The sequence below is a fragment of the Macaca fascicularis genome, chromosome 17, assembly GCF_037993035.2.
Source record: "Macaca fascicularis isolate 582-1 chromosome 17, T2T-MFA8v1.1".
NCBI lineage: Eukaryota > Metazoa > Chordata > Mammalia > Primates > Cercopithecidae > Macaca > Macaca fascicularis.
In genome coordinates, this window is record NC_088391.1 from 63662492 (window position 1) to 63684625 (window position 22134).

Below are 22134 nucleotides of genomic sequence, written 5' to 3' on the forward strand. Positions count from 1 at the left end.
GTTAGAACTGGGTTTCTCTAGTATAGCACCTCTGGAAAGGGAATGACTTTAACCTGTTATTTCTTTACATTGTTGTAATTAAAAAGCAGTAATATAGATCTGCTGAGATGCTACAAAACTTCACCAGCCTACCATCATCAATGATATATTCCGTAAGAATGGGACCATCCTGGGAAAGAGAAGCATCTGTCACTAGTCTTCTATTAAATTCTCAGCATCTACATCCAGCGCTTCAACTACCACTTTGGCCATCTGATTTTCAATCTCCTTCATCTCCTTTGCCAACTATGCTTCTTCATCCCATGAGATGATGTATAGTAACAGGCACTAAGGTGTGTGGGCTCCACACTCAGTTTGCCAGCATTCAAATCCTGGCTCTACCACTTCTGAGATTTAAGTTATATACCACTTCGTGCCTCAGCTTCCTGACCTATAATAGGATGATGCTATCTATCCCTTGTGGTTGCCGTAAGCCTAAAGGTTAAACAATTTGATCTATTAAAAGACCAAAACCAGTGCCTTGCATGCAGCAAGTTCTCAATGTTAGTTATTTTCCAACCACGTAGTACATGTTGTTTCCTGGATGCCCAGTCTATCCATTCATTCAGCCAACATGTATTTATTGAGCATTTATTACATGCTAAGCACTGTTCAAGATACTTAAGCTACACCGATGGAAACAACACAGAAAAATCCCCGCCCTTGTGGGACTTTTGGGTAGTGGTGTATTTGCTTATATTAATAGATATAACTAAGCAAATTGTATACTATGTTAGAGAGTGGTAATGCTGTAGGACAAAAAATGGAGATGGGCAATGGTCTTTGGAAGATTGGCAAGGTTTAAGATTTAATATATATGTTAAACACAATATTCTTTAAATAAAAATCATTTTTTCCAGGAAAATTATATTCCCTTCTTGATTTCTGTTTGCTGCTATCTTTGTTACCCAGGTTTAGAAACTCAGTCACCTTATTTTCTTCTCTATTTTCCCCATAACCTGCCATTAAGTCCCATGTTTTTTATTTTTTGTAGTGTCTCTTGAACCTACTCAGATGTGAGCATTGAGGCCTGGGTTACTGTCATAGTGTTCTAACTAGTCTCTGCTTCTAACCTCTCCCTGCTCAAATCAAGCCTACATGTCACTAGCGAAACAACTCCCAAAACAAGCTTGACCATGTCTCCTTCTTTCTCTAATGCCTAAGGAATTAAAGTCAAACTTCAAAAAAACAGTTTAAAAGCTGGCAGTTCCACTTCTGTGTGTACACTCCGAAGAACTGACAAGGACCTGAACAGTTATTTGTATACGAATGTCCATAACATTGTGGCTATTGTGAATAGCCTTTTCAGAATAGACAAAAGGTAGAAACAACCCAAATGTCCACCATATATATAAAAGAATACCATCCTTAAAGAGGAAATCTGGATACATGTTATAACATGGACAGATCTTGAAGACATGCTGTATAAAATAAGACAAACACAAAAGGACAAATATGATTCCACTTAGATGAGGTATCTAGAATAGTCAAATTCATTGACAAAAAAGTAGGAAACTGTTTATCAGGGGCTGGGAGGAGGAAGCAATGGGGAGTTATTGCTAAATAGGTACAGAGTTTCAGTTTAGGATAATAAGAACGTTCTAGAGATGGACAATAGTGACAGTTACAATACAGTATGAATATTCTGGATGTCACTGAACTATGAAACTTAAAAACGGTTAAAAAGGGCTGGGCATTGTAGCTCATGCCTATAATCCCAGCACTTTGGGAAGTTGAAGTGGGCAGATCACCTGAGGTCAGGAGTTTGAGACCAGCCTGGCCAACATGGTGAAACTCCGCCTCTACTAAAAACACAAAAAATTAGCCAGGTGTGGTGGCAGGTGCCTGTAATCCCAGCTACTCGGGAGGCTGAGGCAGGAGAATAGTTTGAACCCAGGAGGCAGAGGCTGTGGTGAGCCAAGATCATGCCACTGCACTCCAGCCTGGGCGACAGAGTGAGACTCCACCTCAAAAAAAAAAAAAAAAAGGTTAAAATGGTAAATTTTATGTTCTGTATCTTTTGTCCTATAGAAACACAAGTTGAATTAACAAAAGCATATATTAAAACAAAAGTACAGGCCAATACCACCAAAATGGTTTTATTTTTGTCACTGACAACAAGCACAACACTGCAATTGTATCATTATTTTGTTTAGTTTCTTAAATATTACTTAAGTGTGCATTAAAAATATATGTTTACATTTTTAAAATGTGACACATTAAAGAAGTCCTCTGTAAACACGATCCCTTCACAATGTATTTTCCTGCTTTGTTTCATTCATAAATAACTTAATCTACAAAGTCATAAATAATACTATCAACTCTTATGGTCTGGAAGTATATACAAATTTTGGAGTTTGACAAAAGTATTATTTATGATTTTATAAATAACACATAGTATTTGTAGTGTTTATTATCAATCAAACGACTTTTTACAAATTCCTACTGTCTCCTCAACCTGTTTCACCAGTAACAGACCTTCCAAGTTTACTTGGTAAAGATGCCAGACATTTAAAGAGTCAAAATGGTCAAAATTCTAGATTAAAAAAAAAAATAGCAGAGAAGGTTGCTATTTAAGTATTACTAAATCTTAATAAAACCTCTTCAGCTTGTCTGAAAAACAAAAAATGCTACTAAAGAGTGAATGCTTGTACAATCATATAAATGGTACCCAACAAAATCTAAAATTTAAGAAATAATAACATCAGATTAAATCCATATTAGTTTTGCAAAAAAAACTCCACTGAGATTCTGTTACAGGAACAGAATCAATACTATTCTACATTTTATAAAATTTGTTTTTGAATCTTCACTTGATGAGTTAAAATTTTAAGAGCAAAAATAATGACAAACAAAAACCCATACTTAAGATTCCTAATACAGAACATTTGATTGTTTAGTTTTGTTTAATGACTGCAAATCCTTATTTCTTCAAAAAATAGCAAATATCTTTTGAAACACATCACCCATCTAATAATTTATTAAATAACCATTCAAGATTTATTAGGTAAGCACTAAAATTACTTTTATGTAATAAAAGTAACTAGGAATTTTGCACGTTTGCTATGTTTCATTTTACAAGTTATTTTTTTAGTCCTCTATAGGGTATAAAACTTTAAGAAAACATTCTCAACTAACATTCTCATTAGATGTAAATGACTCAAATTACAAATAATACTAACCTAAGCATTGTCATTACTTTTAAAATCCAAGTTTCTCAAAGTTTAATTTTTTACTCAATACAAAAATGACCTGGTTCACATTATTAGCTGCCCAACAAACTGTTTAAAAAACTAAAAATTCTTTGTTAAGGAGCAGATTACAAGAAATGTTTTCCATGCTCTTATTTTAAAAAACAAGATTCTGATATAATAATGAATCTAAATCAAAATTCACGAATGGTGGCTGAAATCCTGTCAGCTTTCAGCCCAATACAATATAAATCCACAGTTATAATGCATAAACAATTCAAAATTAAAGTTTATAATGGAAATGTCAACAAGTCATAACTACTACACATTACTACTGATGGGTTCTACTATACTTCAACCAGGCACAGCAGATGTGCACATCTGATAGACAGACTGCTTAGAAAATTAAAGCCATCAGAGCTATAAATAAGGAATATATAAATATGAACATAGCAATGCCAAAGCATTAGAGCCATTAAAAAAAAGTGAATAAGATGTGATGTAAACACATCTGATAGTTCTCTCTGTAAGTCACTTTCCACTGATTTATAAAGCTACGGTTTTATAATTCTTTTAAAAAGGAAAATTTTTCTACACTGCTGCATGCAGTAATTTCATTGTACATTCTCAACTACAATGCCATCTTCAAATCCTCTCGCACAGCTTGACATATCTCATCAGAATTTCTCCAGAAAGTCAGCTTGTCATATTTTCAGCAGCCTAGAACAAGAAAGTAAGATTCATTACAATAAAACCATGCAAAAAGAGGCATCATGAAGATAAATTTGTCAATACTGCACTGTCATTAACAAACAACTATTCCCCATATAACAGAACCACTTTTATCATGGTAATGCAGTGCTTTTCATGTTTTGCTATACATCAGGACTACCTTTTGAATGTACAGCTATCAGTCCACAGGCTAACAGTGGAATAAAATAATGGTTAAAAGCATATAAAACATAATGCTACTTGAAACATTAACCTATGGCAGACCTGTTCCCACAGACTTCATTAGTTTGTCTGTTTCTGTATGTTTCATTTTAGTAAAAGGGATTAAGAATGAAAAAGACCTTTCATGCTACAAGGCGGAGAGAACAAGAGCAAAAGATGAATAATGAACATCTTATCTAATCCTGTCTCATCTACACCCTAACTACTATTCTTTCCTAGGTGATTCTGAAGAAATTCCAAGATACCATATCATCAATAAATGCTTTGATACGTTATTTCTAGAGACTTAAACAAATCACCATACTATTTATTATCCTACCTAAAAAATTTCTTAATGTCAATACAAAAAGATATAATTTTAAATAAGTTTAAGTTTAGAAATACGTATTAGTCTTTTAATTCATTTACCTTTCCAACTCCTTTTTATAAGACCTACTTACACAGAGACACATCACAGATTTACACTAAAGTATTAGTATTTTACTAACAGTCCAGGACATCTATAAGAGAAAGGGCAAGGGTTAGTCCACAGGACTCCACCATAATGGTATAACTTAAGACAATGGGGTACTAAAATAGAAGATACAGGAAAGTAGGTTGTGCTCAGAACTGCTCAAATTAAAATATGTAGATGATGCTTACACATAAATCCTAGCACTACGGAGATAATATAAAAATTCAATGTCAATAAAGAATCACTAATGAAATGCACTTAATTAACAGTCCTATTTATGCTGCGGGAGATGCGCATAAGGAGATGCTCATTACTGCTGTTGAGTAACTTATGTAATTAGGGAGATACATAGCTAGCTACTTTTACTATAAATGACTTAGACCACATCAATATACAAATCTGTGAAAGTAAAAAGCAAAAAAATTAACAAAAAAGTTACTATTTTCTACACAGTCAACCAAAGAGGAAAAGAAAAAAGCAATGTCTGAGACTAACAGTTTTTTGCAACATTTCAAGATACCCTTGATTTGTTATTCTACATATTCCAAAAAAGAGAAAATAAATACCATACAGTGAAATTCTAAATACCAGGAATTCTAGATAAAAATAGAACACAGCAGGAACAACTTCTCTTTACCTTAATTTTAAAACCAAAAGAAATTAACAAAAAAAAAAAAAAGAGAGAGAGAGAAGTTCATGAGCAGCAATCACACAAGGCAAGGAGAAGAACCTTATGGGTGTAAAGCCAATAAAAGGGTGGTCAAGGAAAGGCAGATGTGGCTCAGTGTAGCTCTAAATCCACCAGCTCCCCAAGTCTGTCCCAAATGGCAATAAGAGAGAACAGACTTTAATCCAGGGAGAAGCAAACTGATGAGTTATTCTTTTTCAATTCACTGAAATCACATATAACACTTTTACTTTTAAAATAGCATGATGGGCCGGGCGCGGTGGCTCAAGCCTGTAATCCCAGCACTTTGGGAGGCCGAGACGGGCGGATCACGAGGTCAGGAGATCGAGACCATCCTGGCTAACACGGTGAAACCCCGTCTCTACTAAAAATACAAAAAACTAGCCGGGCGAGGTGGCGGGCGCCTGTAGTCCCAGCTACTCGGGAGGCTGAGGCAGGAGAATGGCGTGAACCCGGGAGGCGGAGCTTGCAGTGAGCTGAGATCCGGCCACTGCACTCCAGCCTGGGCGACAGAGTGAGACTCCGTCTCAAAAAAAAAAAAAAAATAGCATGATACTATCTGGAATGATGTTCACCAAACATTATTGCAGGTTATCTCTTTGGTAATCTTGAGTGATTTCTTTTTATTTTTTGTATTTTCTGAATTAAATATCTTAAAATTATAAGGATGCATTACTTTCATAAAAATTATACAGATTATGTAAATTACTTCAAAAAAAAAAAAGTTCTAATAAACACTTGTTTGCTAGAAACTCCCTAGTTGTTGCTGTTGTTATTTTTCACTCTGTTGCCCAGGCTAGAATGCAGTGGCACAATCAAAGCTTACTGCAGCCTCAAATGCCTGAGCTCAGGCCATCCTGAACAACCAGAACTACAGGTGTGTAATTAAAATAAATGTTTTGTAGAGACGGAGTCTCGCCATGTTGCCCAAGGCAGTCTTAAACTCCTGGCTTCAAGTGATCCTTCTGCTTTGGCCTCCCAAAGTGCTGGTATTACAGGTGTGAGCCAGCACGCCTAGCTGAAACACCCTGGTTTTATTGAGATGTTGCTATACTGTTTCTAGATCATAGGAGAAATGCATTTTAAGAGGCTTCGTGTATATAAGAGACAGATTTTCCATTCAAATAGTCAACACTTTCTGATTCTGTGTATCTTAATTACTGATTTTTACCTCCCACATCTCATTATGGCCTACTGGATGCAGAATAACCAGTATGCTAAAAGCTGAAAAAGCTGTGTTAAATTGGCATTTCTGAACTGCCTATCCTAATATCTCAGCTTATATTTTGCCTAAGAAAATGCTATGCCAAAGCACTTGTCAGTCACCTGCCTCAGATAGGTTTATTTGACTCTGTTTCTCTTACACGCACTCAAACTGTAGTACAAAAGTATCTTCCTATTATATTAATTCCCTTTCAAACTCAAGCACAGTAAAACAAAAACTCTTACAGTTGTGGCAGATGTGTACTAAATAATTCCTTCCCTCAAAAATTTTGGAAATACACTGATAAAATACTATAATACTCTTTTTTATTTTTATTAAAAGAGTTATTAGATAATATTAAGTCAGGGAATGTGCCCATGCTAAAGCCCAATGACTGTTTTGTTTCTAACAACAACTTCATCTTTTCCTAAACTGCTGGCTCAGGTATTCTTGAGATTTTACTGGAGGAGAAAACTTAGTAGTTAAATAAACAGCTCTGAAGTCAGAGAGCCCAAGTTCAAATCTCAAGTCAATCACTAACTGTAAAGCTCTTGAGGTAAGTAAATTAGTCACCATAAGCTGCAGTTTCCTTAGCAGTAAACTACTAACAGTAGCATAGGATGAGTATCCCTTGTTGGAAATGCTTGGGACCAGAACTGTTTCTGATTTCAGATGTCCTGAAATTTTGGAAAATTTGCATTAAAGTTGTCCCTTGGTATCCATGGTGAATTATTAGTTTCAGGACTCCCCATGTCACCCACCACATAGATACTAAAGTCCGCAGATGCTCAAATGCTTTATATAAAAGGGCATAGTATTTGCATATAACCCACACGTATACTCCCATATACTTTACATCATCTCTGGATTCGTTGTGATACCTAATACAATGTAAACGCTATGTAAATAGTTGTTATCCTGTATTGTTTAGGGAGTCATGACAAGAAAAAAAGTCTGTACATTTTTAGTACAGACACAACCATCTTTCCCCTTGTTCCCCAAATACTTTTGATCCACAGCTGGTTGAATCCATGGATACAGAACCCACAAATATAAGAGGACTGACTGTACTTGTTGACTGAGCATCCCTAATTAGAAAATCTGAAATGCTCCAATAAGGATTTCCTTTGAGTGTCATGTTGGTACTCAAAGTATGTCAGATTTTGGAGCATGTTGGATTTTCAGATTACGAATGCTCAAACTGTAGTAGTTATCACTGTTGTAATGATAGAGATAATGCCAGTAAAGCCTGTAGAACATACGGTCTAGATGAGAAAAGTATTCATATAAATATCAGCTATTCTTGTTATTCAGTTATTTTTCTTTCTGCCATATGAAAGCCATAGGTTTGAGTTAAAAAAGAAACTTCTGTATCTAAATAGGGGACAAGTGCTGATAGCCAAGATAATGGGTAAAAGGCCTAGACAGCATTTCAGAGATCTAAGAGGCAGCCCTTCTCATGACAGGCTCCGAGGCCTAGTATCAGGACCTAGAGCAAAGGTCATGCATGTTATGCTTTAGCAAAGAACTTGGCTGCATTGTGTCCATGTCTTAGGGTTCTGTGGAAGTCTGAACTTGAGAGTGATTTAGAGTATCTGGTGGAAGAAATTTCTAAGCAGCAAAGTGTTCAATATGTCACATGGCTGCTTCTGACAGCATATGCTCAGCTGCATGAGCAAAGAAATAACCTAAGGCTGGAACTTATACTTAAAGGGGAAGCGGAGCATAAAAGTTTAGAAAATGTGCAACCCGTCCATGTGGTAGAAAAGAAAAGCCCACTTTCAGGAGAACTCAAGGGGGTTGCAAAGTAACCACTTGCTAGAGAAATTTCCGAATCTAAATAGGAGACAAGTGCTGACAGCCAAGATAATGGGTAAAAGGCCTAGACAACATTTCTGAGACCTAAGAGGCAGCCCTTGCCATTACAGGCCCTGAGACCTAGGATAGAATGGTTTTATGGACCAGGCTCAGGGCCCTGCAGCCCTCCACAGCCTTGGGACATTGTTCCTTGCATCCCAGACACTCCAGCTCCAGCCATGACTCAAAGTGGCCCAGGTATAGCTCAGGACTCTGCTTCAGAGGATCCAAGCCATAAGCCCTGGTGACTTCCATGTGGTGTCAAGCCTGTGGGTGCACAGAGTACAAGGGCTGAGGCTTGGCAGCCTCCACCTAGATTTCAGAGGATATATGGAAAAGCCTGGGTATCTAAGCATAAGTCTGCTTCAGGGGTGGAGCCCTCATGGAGAACCTCTACTAGGGTAGTGCAGAGGGGAAATATGGAGTTAGAGCCCCCACACGAAGTCCTCACTGGGGCATTGCCTAATGGAGCTGTGAGAAGAGGGCCACCATCCTCCAACCCCAGAATGGTAGATCCACTGACAGCTTGTACCCTGAGCCATGAAAAGCTGTAGGCACTCAACAATGCCAGCCCATAAGAGCAGTTGCGGGGGCTTAACCCTGTAAAGCTACAGGGGCAGAGCTTCTTAAGGCCTTGGGAGCACACCCCTCCCACCAGTGTGTCCTGCATGTGAGACACAGGGTCAAAGGAGATTGTTTTGGAGCTTTAAGATTTAATGACTGCCCTGCTGGGTTTGGAACTTGTTTGGGGCCTGTAGCCTCTTTCATTTGGCTAATTTCCGCCGCTTTGGGGATGGAAATGTTTACCCAATGTCTATAATCCCATTGTATCTTGGAAGTAAATAACTTGTTTTAGATTTTATAGGCTCATAGGTGGAAGGGACTTGCCTTGTCTCAGAACTTTGGACTTTTGAGTTATTGTTGGAATGAGTTAAGACTTTGGGGGACTGTTGGGAAGGCATGATTGTATGTTGCAATGTAAGAAGAACACATGAGATCTGGGAAGGGCCAGCGAGGGAATGATAGTTTGGATGTGCGTCCCCACCCAAATTTCACTTTGAAATGTAATCCCCAATGTTGGAGGTGGGGCATGGTGGGAGTTGACTGATTCATGGGGGCAGATCCCTCATGAATGGTTTAGCACCATTCGCTTGGTGCTGTACTCACTATAGTGAGTGAATTCTTAAGAGTTCTGATTACATAAAGCTATGTGGCACCTCACTCTCTCGCTCCTGCTTTTGCAACATGACGTGCCTTCTCCCCCTTTGCCTTCCACAATGATTGTAACCTTCCTGAGGCCTCCCCAGAAGCTGATGCCACTATGCTTTCTATGCAGCCTGTAAAACCATGAGCCAATTACACTTCTTTTCTTTACAAATTATCTGGTCTCAGGTTTGTTTATTTATTTATTTATTTTAAGACGAAGTCTTCCTAGGTCGCCCAGGATGGAGTGCAGTGGCGCGAATCTCGGCTCACTGCCACCTCCACCTCTTGGGTTCAAGTGATTCTCTTGCCTCAGCCTTCTGAGCAGCTGGGATTACAGGTGCCTGCCATAATGCCTGGCTAATTTTTATATTTTTAGTAGAGATGGGTTTCACTATGCTGGCCAGGCTGGTCTTGAACTCTTGACCTCAAGTGCTCTGCCCAACTCAGCCTCCCAAAGTAATGGGTGTCAAGCCTGTACTGGCTTGAGCTACCAAGCCCAGCAGGTATTTCTTTATATCAATTCAAGAATGGACTAATACAGAGTCTACCATAAAAGTGAGGATAGTAGTTACTAGAGGGGAGTGCAAGAGGGAAAGGTTAGTGATTGGGGAGGGGGCAGAAGGGGGATTATCTGGTGCTGGCAGTGATGGTTGCATAGATATTCTCTATATGATACATTTTAGCTCTATAAATGTGGTTTACCCTTTTTAGTTAGATTCAATAATCAAGAGATTTTAAAAAGCACAAAAACAAACCTAAAGAACTCATTGGAAAATAATCAGAAAGATATGTAAATTGCATGTTTTAAATAGTTGTTTTCTTAAAGGTAAGAAAAAAGAGAATTCACTTTGTATCAGGTATCAGAAGGTTTTGTTTGTTTGTTTTCCCCTCCATTGACTGTCTTTTCTGTGAGCCCACATTTTGGACAAGTTTTAAGATGAACTAACTTAAAGTTTCAGTATTTAAAGTGAGTTAGTGCTAAATAAAAAGGGAAATAAAATCACAAGCTTTTAAATCAGAAAGTCTGTGCAAGAGAGAATAGGATATGTTTTTAGTTGCCAGTCTGAGCAATTAAAAGGTGGTTAATTTGAATTTGAAAAAAGGTGGCCCTCTGGGAGCCTGGTGGCAGCAGCAGCCCTCTGGTCCCTGAGGCACTCTTGGAGTCACTTTTTCCTTTTCTTGAAGGATAACACATGGGCTCACAGCTGAGCAGCTCTATCAGCCACTTTCCTGTCTGAGGAATCCCAGTAATCTGACAGCCTTCTTTCACTTCATCCTGTCCAAGCTGGTAGTGTTTGTGCTGAGATGGCTGACTGGCTCTATCACATACCTAATCTCTTCACAAAAGTCTAGCCACACTCTTAGCCCTGTCTCCAGAACATGTTATTCAGAGAGGCTGAGAATTTTCTAAATTCTCAAATGCTAGTTCCTTTTCTCTTATCAGGTCCTTACTCAATTGCTCATTTGTGTCACATTATTAAGCAACAAAAAGAAATCAGGCTATACCTTCCACAATTTGCTTGGAAATTTCCTCAAAGAAATATCCTAGTTCATTTTTACATATTCTATTTTCCTTCCAACAGTAGAACATAATTCAGCCACATTTTGTCACTTTCTTTCTTTTTTTTTTTTTTTTTGAGATGGAGTTTCGCTCTTATTGCCCAGGTTGGAGTGCAATGTTGCAATCTTGGCTCACTGCAAACTCTGCCTCCCGGGTTCAAGTGATTCTCCTGCTTCGGCCACCCAAGTAGCTGGGATTACAGGCATGTGCCACCACAACTGGCTAATTTTGTATTTTTAGTAGAGACAGAGTTTCATTATGTTGGTCAGGCTGGTTTTGAACTCCTGAAATCAGGTGATCCACCCACCCTGGCCTCCCATAGTGCTGGGATTACAGGCGTAAGCCACTGTGCCTGGCCCATTCTGTCACTTTCTAACAAAGATCACCTTTCTTTTAGTGTCCAATAAATGTTCCCCATTTCCATCTGGGTCTTCACTAAAAGTGCTTTTAACATTTATATTTCTAGCAACATTCTGATCCTAATGTTAGTCTCAAAAAAGCCCTGAAGCTTTCTCTATAGCTCTCTTCTCTTCTTTCTGAGCCCTCACCAGAATTGCCTGAACATTCCCAGTTCTACAAACAGTTCCTCTTCAAGGAAATCTAGTCTTTTTCTATCAAGCACCTTAAAACTGTCCAGTCTCTATCCAATACCTAATTCCAAAGCCACATCCTCACTTTTAAGTATTTGTTACAGCAACACCCCACTTCCCAGTACCAAAATCTGTATCAGATTTCTGGGACTGCCATAACAAAGTAACCACATTATGTGGGTTAAAACAACAAAAATCTATTTACAGTTTGAAGGCCAGAAATGCATACATATTATACATAATTAATCAAGGTATTAGCTGGGTCATGCTCTCTGACAGTTTTAGTGGAGTATCCTACCTTGCCTCTTTCTAGCTTCTTGTGGCCACAGAAAATCCTTAACTTTCCTTGGCTATTTGTGTCCAAATTTCTCTTGTCTTATAAGGCTACCAATCATTGGGTTGGGATCTACACTAATCCAGGATGACCTCATCTTAATTTGATTATATCTGCAAAGGCATTATTTCTAACTAAGGTCATATGCATTGGGACCAGGGGTTAGGACTTGAATATACCTCTTCTGGAGCAGGCACAATTTTACTCAACAAATAGCACAATTCTAAAAACAGAAACTTCTAGGAAAATGTAACATGGTCCATGGTAGTAGTAATTTCTTTTTTGAGATGGAGTCTCGCTCTGTCACCCAGGCTGGAGTGCAGTGGCGCCATCCCGGGTCACTGCAAGCTCCGCCTCCCAGGTTCATGCCATTCTCCTGCCTCAGCCTCCTGAGAGCTGGGACTACAAGCGCCCATCACTATGCCCGCCTAACTTTTTTGTATTTTTAGTTGAGACGGGGTTTCACCATGTTAGCCAGGATGTTCTCGATCTCCTGACCTTGTGATCTGCCAGCCTCAGCCTCCCAAAGTGCTGGGATTACAGGCGTGCGCCACCGTGCTCAGACTGGTAGTAGTAATTTTTATGATATGAACATACGCTATTAAGCTCCTGGTCTCCTGGTGGTGTTGGATGTTAGTTTAACCTTGTTTAGCCAGGATGTTTCCCATAACTTCATCATTAATCATTTTTCTAAATAAAAACATCTTTATTTAGAATGAAGTAATAGGAATCTCCAACCTTTAGTGCTTCAGTAGCCTTGCGAAGCTCCTTAATAACCGACGATAAAGCTTCTGGGTTAATTCCTTGTTCACAAAGCCGTACACAAATAGACAGAGTTTCCATATCTAAGCCAGTATTCAAAATTCTTGAAATCTCAAGCAGAACTGAAAAAAGAAACAAAAAGAAACTTTTTAAAAAAGGCTTACATCATTTAAAAATATGCATATAGTACTTTCATTAATTTACATATCACTGCACAATACCAAGGAATTAGCATAGCATCCCAGATTTTGGAAATCTGCATGTAATACTTTCTTGCCTTTACTTAGTTTTAGAAACTTAAATATAAACTTAGACTTCCCTTCACATAACTGCCTTTTACATCTTGGTATATATTCTGGCACTCATTTAATATCTAACACATATCTACCATACTTAGGATAATTCTGAACGCTTGCTTATTTTTTAGTATTCTTTTAAAATGCAGTTTAACGAGTTAGTTGCATATTGTGCCATTTTATGGAAACGCTACATTTAACTGCTCTGTTACTTTAAAAGTTAGGCTGCTCTCATGTTTCCCCCATTCAAATATTGATAAGAATCTGTACATACTAAATCTTATTTCATTAGGATACATTTCTAGAAGTACAACTCTTCAGTCAGTAATATACATATTTGCTCAACTGACGTACAATAGTCAAAAAAAAGTAATATACATATTTAAGGCTTTAAAAGTGTTTAGAAACTTTTATGACAATTTGACAGCGTAAATCATGTCTGTTGAATCTAATAATAAAAATGAAACTTTATATTTTTTTAAACTTCATTTGTATAGTACTACATTTTATTGTAGTTGATAGAACTCTTTGTCTTTTTTTTTTTTTTTTTTTTGAGATGGAGTCTCGCTCTGTCACCGAGGCTGGAGTGCAGTGGCCCGATCTCAGCTCACTGCAAGCTCCGCCTCCCGGGTTTACGCCATTCTCCTGCCTCAGCCTCCCGAGTAGCTGGGACTACAGGGGCCCGCCACCTCGCCTGGCTAGCTTTTGTATTTTTTAGTACAGACGGGGTTTCACCGTGTTAGTCAGGATGGTCTCGATCTCCTGACCTCGTGATCCACCCGACTCGGCCTCCCAAAGTGCTGGGATTACAGGCTTGAGCCACCGCGCCCGGCCAGAACTCTTTAACATGAGAAGCACAAACAGAGAAAGTTGGTTTCCAAAGTGATTTTCTGAATCCCTTCCATTACAGGTTGTAAGTACACTGGTTCCACTGAATTTTGTTTTATGATTGCTTCCCGGAGAGTATTTAGAATATTTTAAGTCAACTGTCAACATATTATTTACTGTTTCCTATATCATTTCCCCTTGGCATTATGCTTAGAAAGTTATTCCTCACGCAAAGATTATATCCACCAGTATTCTCTTCCAGCACTTGAAAGTTTATTTCCCAATACCCCCCATAAGTATTTATCTCCCTGGAGTTTGGGTGGAAAATAGGATCTAACTTTTCCTCCCAGAAATGAGCCAGTTGCCCCAGTAAAATTTATTGAATGACCTAAGTTTTCCCTACCCAATTGAGATGCCACCTTTATCCATAGTAAATTCCCATATACCTACAAATTTGTTACATGTCTATCTTTTGTAAAGGCAACCATTTAATTACTAACTTTATATTGCATGTAGTAGGGTAAACATTCCATTATCTTTCATTTATATAAGCCCTTTTATTCTTTGGATGAACTTAAAATTTTTCATCAATTCTAAAAACAAATTCAAATTGGATTCTGATTAACTGTATAAAAACTACATATTATTTTGGGAGAATGGACAAGTTATCAATATTTAGTCACCCATTAATTTAAGTCTAAGTCTTTCTGAAAATTCTTACAGTATTTATCATGTTCATGAGATAGGTCCCTCCCATTTTTTTCATATCAGATATTCACTTTCATCCCTAGAAGTTCAATTTGAATCGGGCGCAGTGGCTCACGTCTGTAATCCCAACACTCTAGGAGGCCAAGGTGGGCAGATCACCTGAGGTCGGGAGTTTGAGACCAGCCTGATCAACATGGAGAAACCCCGTCTCTACTAAAAATACAAAATTAGCCAGGCAAGGTGGTACATGTCTTTAATCCCAGCTACTTGTGAGACTGAGGCAGGAGACTTGCTCGAACCCGGAAAGTAAAGGCTGCGGTGAGCCGAGATTGCGCCACTGCACTCCAGCCTGGGTAACAAGAGCAACTCTGTCTCAAAAGAAAAACAAACAAAAAAAGTAGTTCAATTTGAGTGTTAAAAAAAAATGTCTTCCATGCGTCTGCTAAACTGTTTGGAGATATAGAATATAGTTCTGATGCCCTTGTCTGCTAATTCTAACATCTGTGTGATCGGGGGGATGTTTATTACAATTGACTGAATTTTTCACGTCATGGGTCACACTGTTCTGCCTTGCATACCTGGTAATCTTTGACTAGATGCCATGTACTCAGAATTTTACTTAGGTACAGGATATTTTTGTATTTCTATATTCTTGAGCTTTAGAATGAGATACCGTTATCTGGAAATGGTTTGATTCTTTCAGGTATTACTTCTTAGATCTGTTAGGCAGGACCAGAGCCCTGTTTAGCATAGGACTAATTATTCCCCTTACGACTGAGGTAAGAATTCTGAGTACTCTATCCAATGTCTCATGAATTACAAAGATTTCCATTCTGGCTGGTAGTTACAGGTACTATCCTCAGCCCTGTGTAAGCATGGTGCACTGTTCACTCCAGTCATTCTAGATGGTACCCTCCCAGTTTTCTGAGTACTTTCCTCACACATCTGCTAATCAGTGCTCTGAATACCTAAGGGGCACACTTCTACAGATCTCCAGCATTTTTTCTGTGCAGTTCTCCCCTCTCAGGTACTGTTACTCAAACTCTACCTGCCTTGGTCTCCTGGGTCTTCTAAACTCCTTCAGTCTTCTAAATTCACTTTAGTGTGTCCACTGGGTTCCGCCTGGGTTCTCCCTGCTATACTGAGGCCTGGAACTCTCTGAAGGCAGTGAGCTGGGGCAACCCAAGAAATCACTTTGCTTGTTTCCTGTCTCTAAGGGATCACTGTACTCTGATGCCTGATGTCCAGTGTCCTGAAAACCATTGTTCTGTATGCTTATGAGTTTACTTGGTTGTTTCAAGCAGAAGCATAAATCTAATCTCTGTTACTCCATCTTGGCTGGAAGATGACAGCCCTTCCCATTTTCATTTCTTCAGTTCTGATATTCCGGTTTACTGATACTTTGCTCTTCAGCTGTATCCAGCTGGTTATTCACATTATCTGCTGAATTTATTTCAATACCTTTTAAGATTTCCAATTTCTCCCCATAATCACTTGTTTTATAACTAAATGCTTATTTATAGTGACTAATTTCACAGCTGTTGATCCTGCCTTCATCTATTTAAGGCTATATTCTTAAACTGTATTTGAGATTGCTCTATTATCTCTATTTCTTGAAGTATAAGCAAGCAGCAAAAGATAGTGGTTAGGAGTGTGATCTCTAGAGCCAGACTACCTGTGTTCAAATTCTAGCTGTAGTATTTAGTAGGCAAGTTACTCTCTCTGTGCCTTATTTCACCATTCTCTAAAGTGAGGATAAGAGTACCTATTTTAAAGGATTAGTGTGAGAATTAAAGGATACACTGAGAATGGTATCCGTTTGTTTTGCTGAAACTGCCTTGCGGTCCTTTGGAATGATGCTTGACATACGGTAGGGCTCAATAAAAGAGTTCCCTGTTACTACCACTTTCCCTCTTTTTCATTTTCCACGTTAGTTGCTCATGGTTTTCATCTACCTTACGTGCTTTGTCATTCTTGGCTGAAAACTCATCCTCCATAGATTTATTTTAGGTGTCCTGGACTGGTGACACATTCTAAGATAGGACGCTGTACCCTAGCCTTAGGCCTCTAGATCAGGCCTTTTAGTATTTTTGGTTCAGATCCAAAAAACACATGGACGGTGCTTCTCAATCTCTGGCTGTGACAAATGGCACATTTCTGACTCCCAGCTTCCGTGAGGCAGGGTAGCATGCTTTGTCAGGTTCTATTCCCGACAATTCCCTGTTGTGGTTCCCATGTGCTCCTTTCTTTTGGGGGAAACCTCTCTTTTCCTAATCAACGGAGACTTCCCTTCTTGCTTTTGAACAGGTCTATCCTGATACATTTTCTTACTATTTCCTATTATTTTTATATTCTTAGAGTTTCAGCAAGTGCTCAATCTACCATACTGAATCTTCACTTTATTTTTGACTGTCTTCATAAATGGATTCTACTTAGCCCTTGTACATTCTAAGTGGTTACCATCAGTATACTGGAACATTACATATTACACTTTTTAATCACCAGTCACCTTGATGAATTCTATGATGCTTCTAACAGTTTTTCAGTTGATTCTCTCCCTTCTCTGTCCAGTTTGTTCTCTTCATGGTAGACCCCCCACCTATAAAGGCTATGCTTATTCCTGACTTCACGCCTTTGTTCATGCTTTTCTCCTCCCTTCGTATAACTCAATGCTGTTTTCTTAGTTCATCTCATCTCCGGTATTTCTTCTTTAAGCCTTCTTTTCAAATGGACACCTATTTTTACTTCCTATTTTCACAAATCACCTGTAATCAAAAACTATTTCTTTAGTGCCCACTATATGATTAGTACAGGTTGAACACTCCTAATCCCAAAATCTGAAATGTGAAATGCTCCAAAATCCAAAACTTTTTAAGTACTGACATAACACCATAGTGGAAAATTCCACAGCTCATATAATGGATCAAAGTCAAAATGCAGGTGCTCAATACACAGCTCATTCGGCATCCCTGAGGGAATAAAACAAAATTACCTTCAGGCTATGTGTATAAGGCATATATAAAACATAAATGAATTCTGTGTTTGGACTTGGGTCCCATCCCCAAGATATCTCATTATGTATGTGAAAATATTAAAAAAAAAAAATCTGAAATCCAAAACATGTCCCAAGGTTTTTGGATGAGGGATAATCAACCTGCAACTGTATGTATTTTGTGCCTATTATGCTACTGCTGCAAATACAGTTACGAACAAGGTAGATATGGTCCCGGTCCTCACAGATATTAGTCCAGGAGGAGAGATAGACATTAAAGTAATAACTGATTCCAGATATAAGTAAAATAAAGAAAAAGAGTGGAATACTTCTGAAACAAATTACAAGGGCATCTTACCAAGTTTGGAAGGACACAGTGTTTAGCAAAGACTTGTCTGAAGAAGTTACAATTTCACTTAGACATCAAAGGTGAGAAGAAATCAACCAGACTAATACAGAGGCAGGAGGAAGGGTGATGGGTGAGAGCAAAGAAAACAGCTTGTGTGATGGTTCCTACACTAGAGGGAACTTAATAAATTCACAGACCTGAACTGCTATTGTGAAAGCAATGTAATTAATGGGGTGAATGGGTATAAAATATGAGATAAGTCCTAGTGAAGATCTTAGAACTGTGGAAAGCTATTGGAAGATATAAAATAGGAACATGAATAGATCAAATTTGCAATTTAAGGACTTTTTGGCTGAGTATCAAATGAATCTTTAAAAAGTCCAGTTATATCACAATTTTGATAAAAGACGGGTGGGTAGTATGATCAGGAGATATTTAGCCAACCTGAAATGAGTCAAGAATTGAAAGAGCTTAGTGAAGAACAGGAGGCAGAGGAGGTGAGAAAGCAAGACAGACTTCCAGATTTCTTTCTCAAATGTGCAACTGGATTGATGGTGGTAGCATGCACTACCTGTTTCTTTTGCTGGCACTGCCTTGCAGTGCTAGTCAAATGGAATATATATACCATAGATTCTCTTAACTCCTTTCTCTATAATGTGTTTCCTTTTTTTTTTTTTTTTTTTGAGATGGAGTCTAGCTCTGTCACCCAGTCTGCAGTGCAGTGGCGCAATCTCGGCTCACGGCAACCTTTGCCTCCCAGGTTCAAGCGATTCTCCTGCCTCAGCCTCCCAAGCAGCTGGGAATACAGGTGCCTGAGCTTACTACTACAAATATATATACTACTATATATATATGCACACACTACTATATGTATGTATAGATATATATACTATATATAGTAGTGTATATGTATATAGTACTACTATATATATACTAAAGTACTGTATATATATAGTACTACTATATATATACTATATATAAGTACTAAAGTATAGTACTACTTTATATATATATTTAAAGTAGTGCCACAGGCCGGGCACAGTGGCTCAAGTCTATAATCCCAGCACCTTGGAAGGCCGAGGCGGGTGGATCACCTGAGGTGAGGAGTTCGAGATCAGCCTGGCCAACATGGTGAAACCCTGTGTCTACTAAAAATACAAAAATTAGCCAGGCATGGTGGCGGGCGCCTATAATCCCAGTTACTCCAGAGACTGAGGCAGGAGAATTGGGTCCTATCCCCAGCTTGAACCTGGGAGGCAGAGGTTGCAGTAAGCCAAGATCACGCCACTACACTCCAGCCAGACTCAGTCTCAAAAAAAAAAGTAAGTGTTATGATAAAGACTCTCGTAAGGAATAACTATCAAAATTAAAATTCAGATGCATAGGATGATTTGAGAGGAAAACAAAAATTAAAGTATAAAGCAATCAACAGAGAATACCTAACATATCAAAAAACTGAAAAGCAAAGGAGGCAACCATACCCAGTGGGTTGGGCGGGGGGTGTTGTTGAAAAGGCACGACTATTTTAAGAGAATGCAGAATTTTAAGGATATAAGGATGAAAGCAAAGATCTCATGCAGACCGTATTCTAAATAGGCAGGGATAGTTCTTTTCAGAGTGAGCTACACAGATAACTGATTAATACAAAGTCAGCCTGCTGCCTCCCATGTCTTTAACAAAATCCTTCCATTTCATGATCAAAACGCAAATGTAGCCAAGAGTTCTGCAATTCATATGACTTAAAGGGGGGTTCACAAATCCTGCCATTGAGGGGAGAAATGGTACTCAAAGTTTTGAAAATTTCACTTTTGATCTCACGGGTTGATTTAAATACTGTGAAACACCACATCCCCTCTCCTTCATTTTTTGTTTTACTTCACTTTTTCATGTTCTTATTCTCTCTATAATCTTCATTTTACACCAGGTTTTCTCAGAAAAGATCTTGATGATGTAGCCAACACAAATCATCAGTTCTCAATTGTACATCAGTGGTTCCACCGAGAGAAAATATGAGTTTTCTATTCAAATAGGATCCTACGACCATATACATAAGGAACCTAAGTACAGCTAACATAAGAAAACAGGCTAGAAGTGAGGTCTTATACTCTACCTTTTTCCAAGGAAACATACAAGATAGTAAATTTTTATACACACAGACACACACACACACATACACATGCATAAATTCACTTACAAAATAAAACTAGTAAGTGTTGATACATCGAAAAGGATAGAAAAATAGGCTGAATATTAACATTCTCAGAAAAACAGCAAGGTAGATACTGAACAAGTGAAAAATTAGATGCAAAGTCTCTAAAAATGTAATTCTTTGAAAAGGAACGAGCAGCCAGTGCAGAAAAAGCCAGCAGCCCTTCTGCAGGGGCTATGTAAGAAAATGAGGCCGGGGGTGGTGGCTCACACCTGTAATCCTAGCACTTTGGGAGCCCAGGTGGGTGGATCACCTGAAGTCAAGAGTTCGAGACCAACCTGGCCAACATGGTGAAACTCCGTCTCTACTAAAAATAAAAAAAAATTAGCCGGGTGTGGTAGCGGACACCTGTAATCCCAGCTACTCCGGAGGCTGAGGCTGGGAAGAGTTGCCTGAACACAGGAGGCGGAGGTTGCAGTGAGCTGAGGTTGCGCCACTGCACTCCAGCCTGGGCAACCACAGCATGACTCCATCTCAAAAAAAAAAAAAAAAAAAAAAAAAAGCCTACAGTGAAGGAGAAAGAGATACAGGAGTGAGAATTTCATAGGGTTATCTTTTAACAGAGAGGGAAGCTGACTTAAGTAGCCTCTGGAAAACGTCTAGGCCCACTGCAAATGACATTTAACATCGATCAAACACTCATAATACAGGTGGATGTGAGTAAAAAGGAGACAAAGGAGACTACAAGAGAGATGACATCGGAAATAATATAAAAATAATTGATCATCTTTGATATATTTTTACATGGTTGTCTTATTTAAATATTCACAACTCTCGGAGGCAGGATTTTATTTTAAACAAACAGGCTCAATGTTTAAGTATCTAGTCCAAGCTCACCACAGGGTTATAAAGTGGCATTAGAGAGTAGAGAGAAGGTAACCGGCAAGACACTAATTTCGTGTTCTGCAACGCTTGTGTAGGCTCCAGGGCTTGTGTAGGCTCCAGAGCTTGTGTAGGCTCCAGGGCCGAAAACAGGCGACACCCATAGCACTTGGGCACTGGCGTCACCCGCTTCAAGAGGAAACTAGGATAATTCTGACGAAGGGGGGAACTTAATCATTCGCAGGATATTAAAGGCCGCCTACTTAAGTGCGAAGAACACGAGGCATAGCGGTGACCAAACACCTGGCCCCTGTCCCCGCCAGGATCCCAACCTTGGGGACCCCCGAAGCGCCCTGCGCGGGAATCCGGTGGGACGCGGCGCGCAGGAGGGAACGGGTGTACTGGGTGGGGTGGGCGTGGCGCTGTCACCGCAGGAGATCGGGCGGGTAGGGCGGACCTGGGACGCGGGATAGAAGGGGCGCGGCATTCGCGCGAGAAGGACGCGGTGCGCAACCGGCTGACTAGGGGGCCGCAACGTCTGGCGCGCGCGACAAACTACGCAGCGGCGGAGACAACTCTCAAGGGATAGGGCCATCAGTCCTGCGGCCCTGGCAGGTCCCTTCCAAAGATCTTCGAAGATGCCGTTTGGGGCACGAAGGGGACCTGAAGTCCTCCCCAGGCTCAGCTCCGCCTGGGGGCCTTGGCTCTGGGAAGGCAGGCAAGGTAAAAGGAGCGCAACTGACACTCACCGTCCATGGTCTCCCGCACCGCATTCAGATTCGCCCCCGCGGCCGCCGCCGCCCCCCCAGCGCCGCTGCTACTCGCCATGGCTAAGGCCGAGGGAGGCGTGAGAAGGGCCTGACCCGGAACTGGAGCGCCTTCCTCTCTCCCGGGCAATCACACGGCGCGTCTCCGCTCACGCCGGGCAGGCTCCGCCCCTCGCGCTCGCCGCCGGCGTGAGGCTGCGTTGATTTGAATTTGGAGCCTCGTTCCTCTGCGCGGAACGTGGAGCGAGGAGTTGCTATTCGAATTTTCTACGCGGCCTCCGTGCAATTGGTTGGTTCGCGGATGGCGGGACGACGCGATTGGC

The 22134-nt window shown here is 39.7% G+C and overlaps 1 protein-coding gene across 1 annotated transcript; it reads right to left on the bottom strand.

Moving 5' to 3' along the window:
- Nucleotides 1-2122: 2122 nt before the first annotated feature.
- On the bottom strand, nt 2123-21915 carry MZT1 (mitotic spindle organizing protein 1). The gene is made up of 3 exons (XM_005585988.4): nt 21794-21915; nt 12817-12962; nt 2123-3950 (listed from the first exon to the last, which is right to left on the bottom strand). The coding sequence occupies exons 1-3, from the start codon at nt 21870-21872 to the stop codon at nt 3927-3929; spliced, it is 249 nt and encodes an 82-aa protein (XP_005586045.2). The 5' UTR covers nt 21873-21915; the 3' UTR covers nt 2123-3926.
- Nucleotides 21916-22134: the final 219 nt, after the last annotated feature.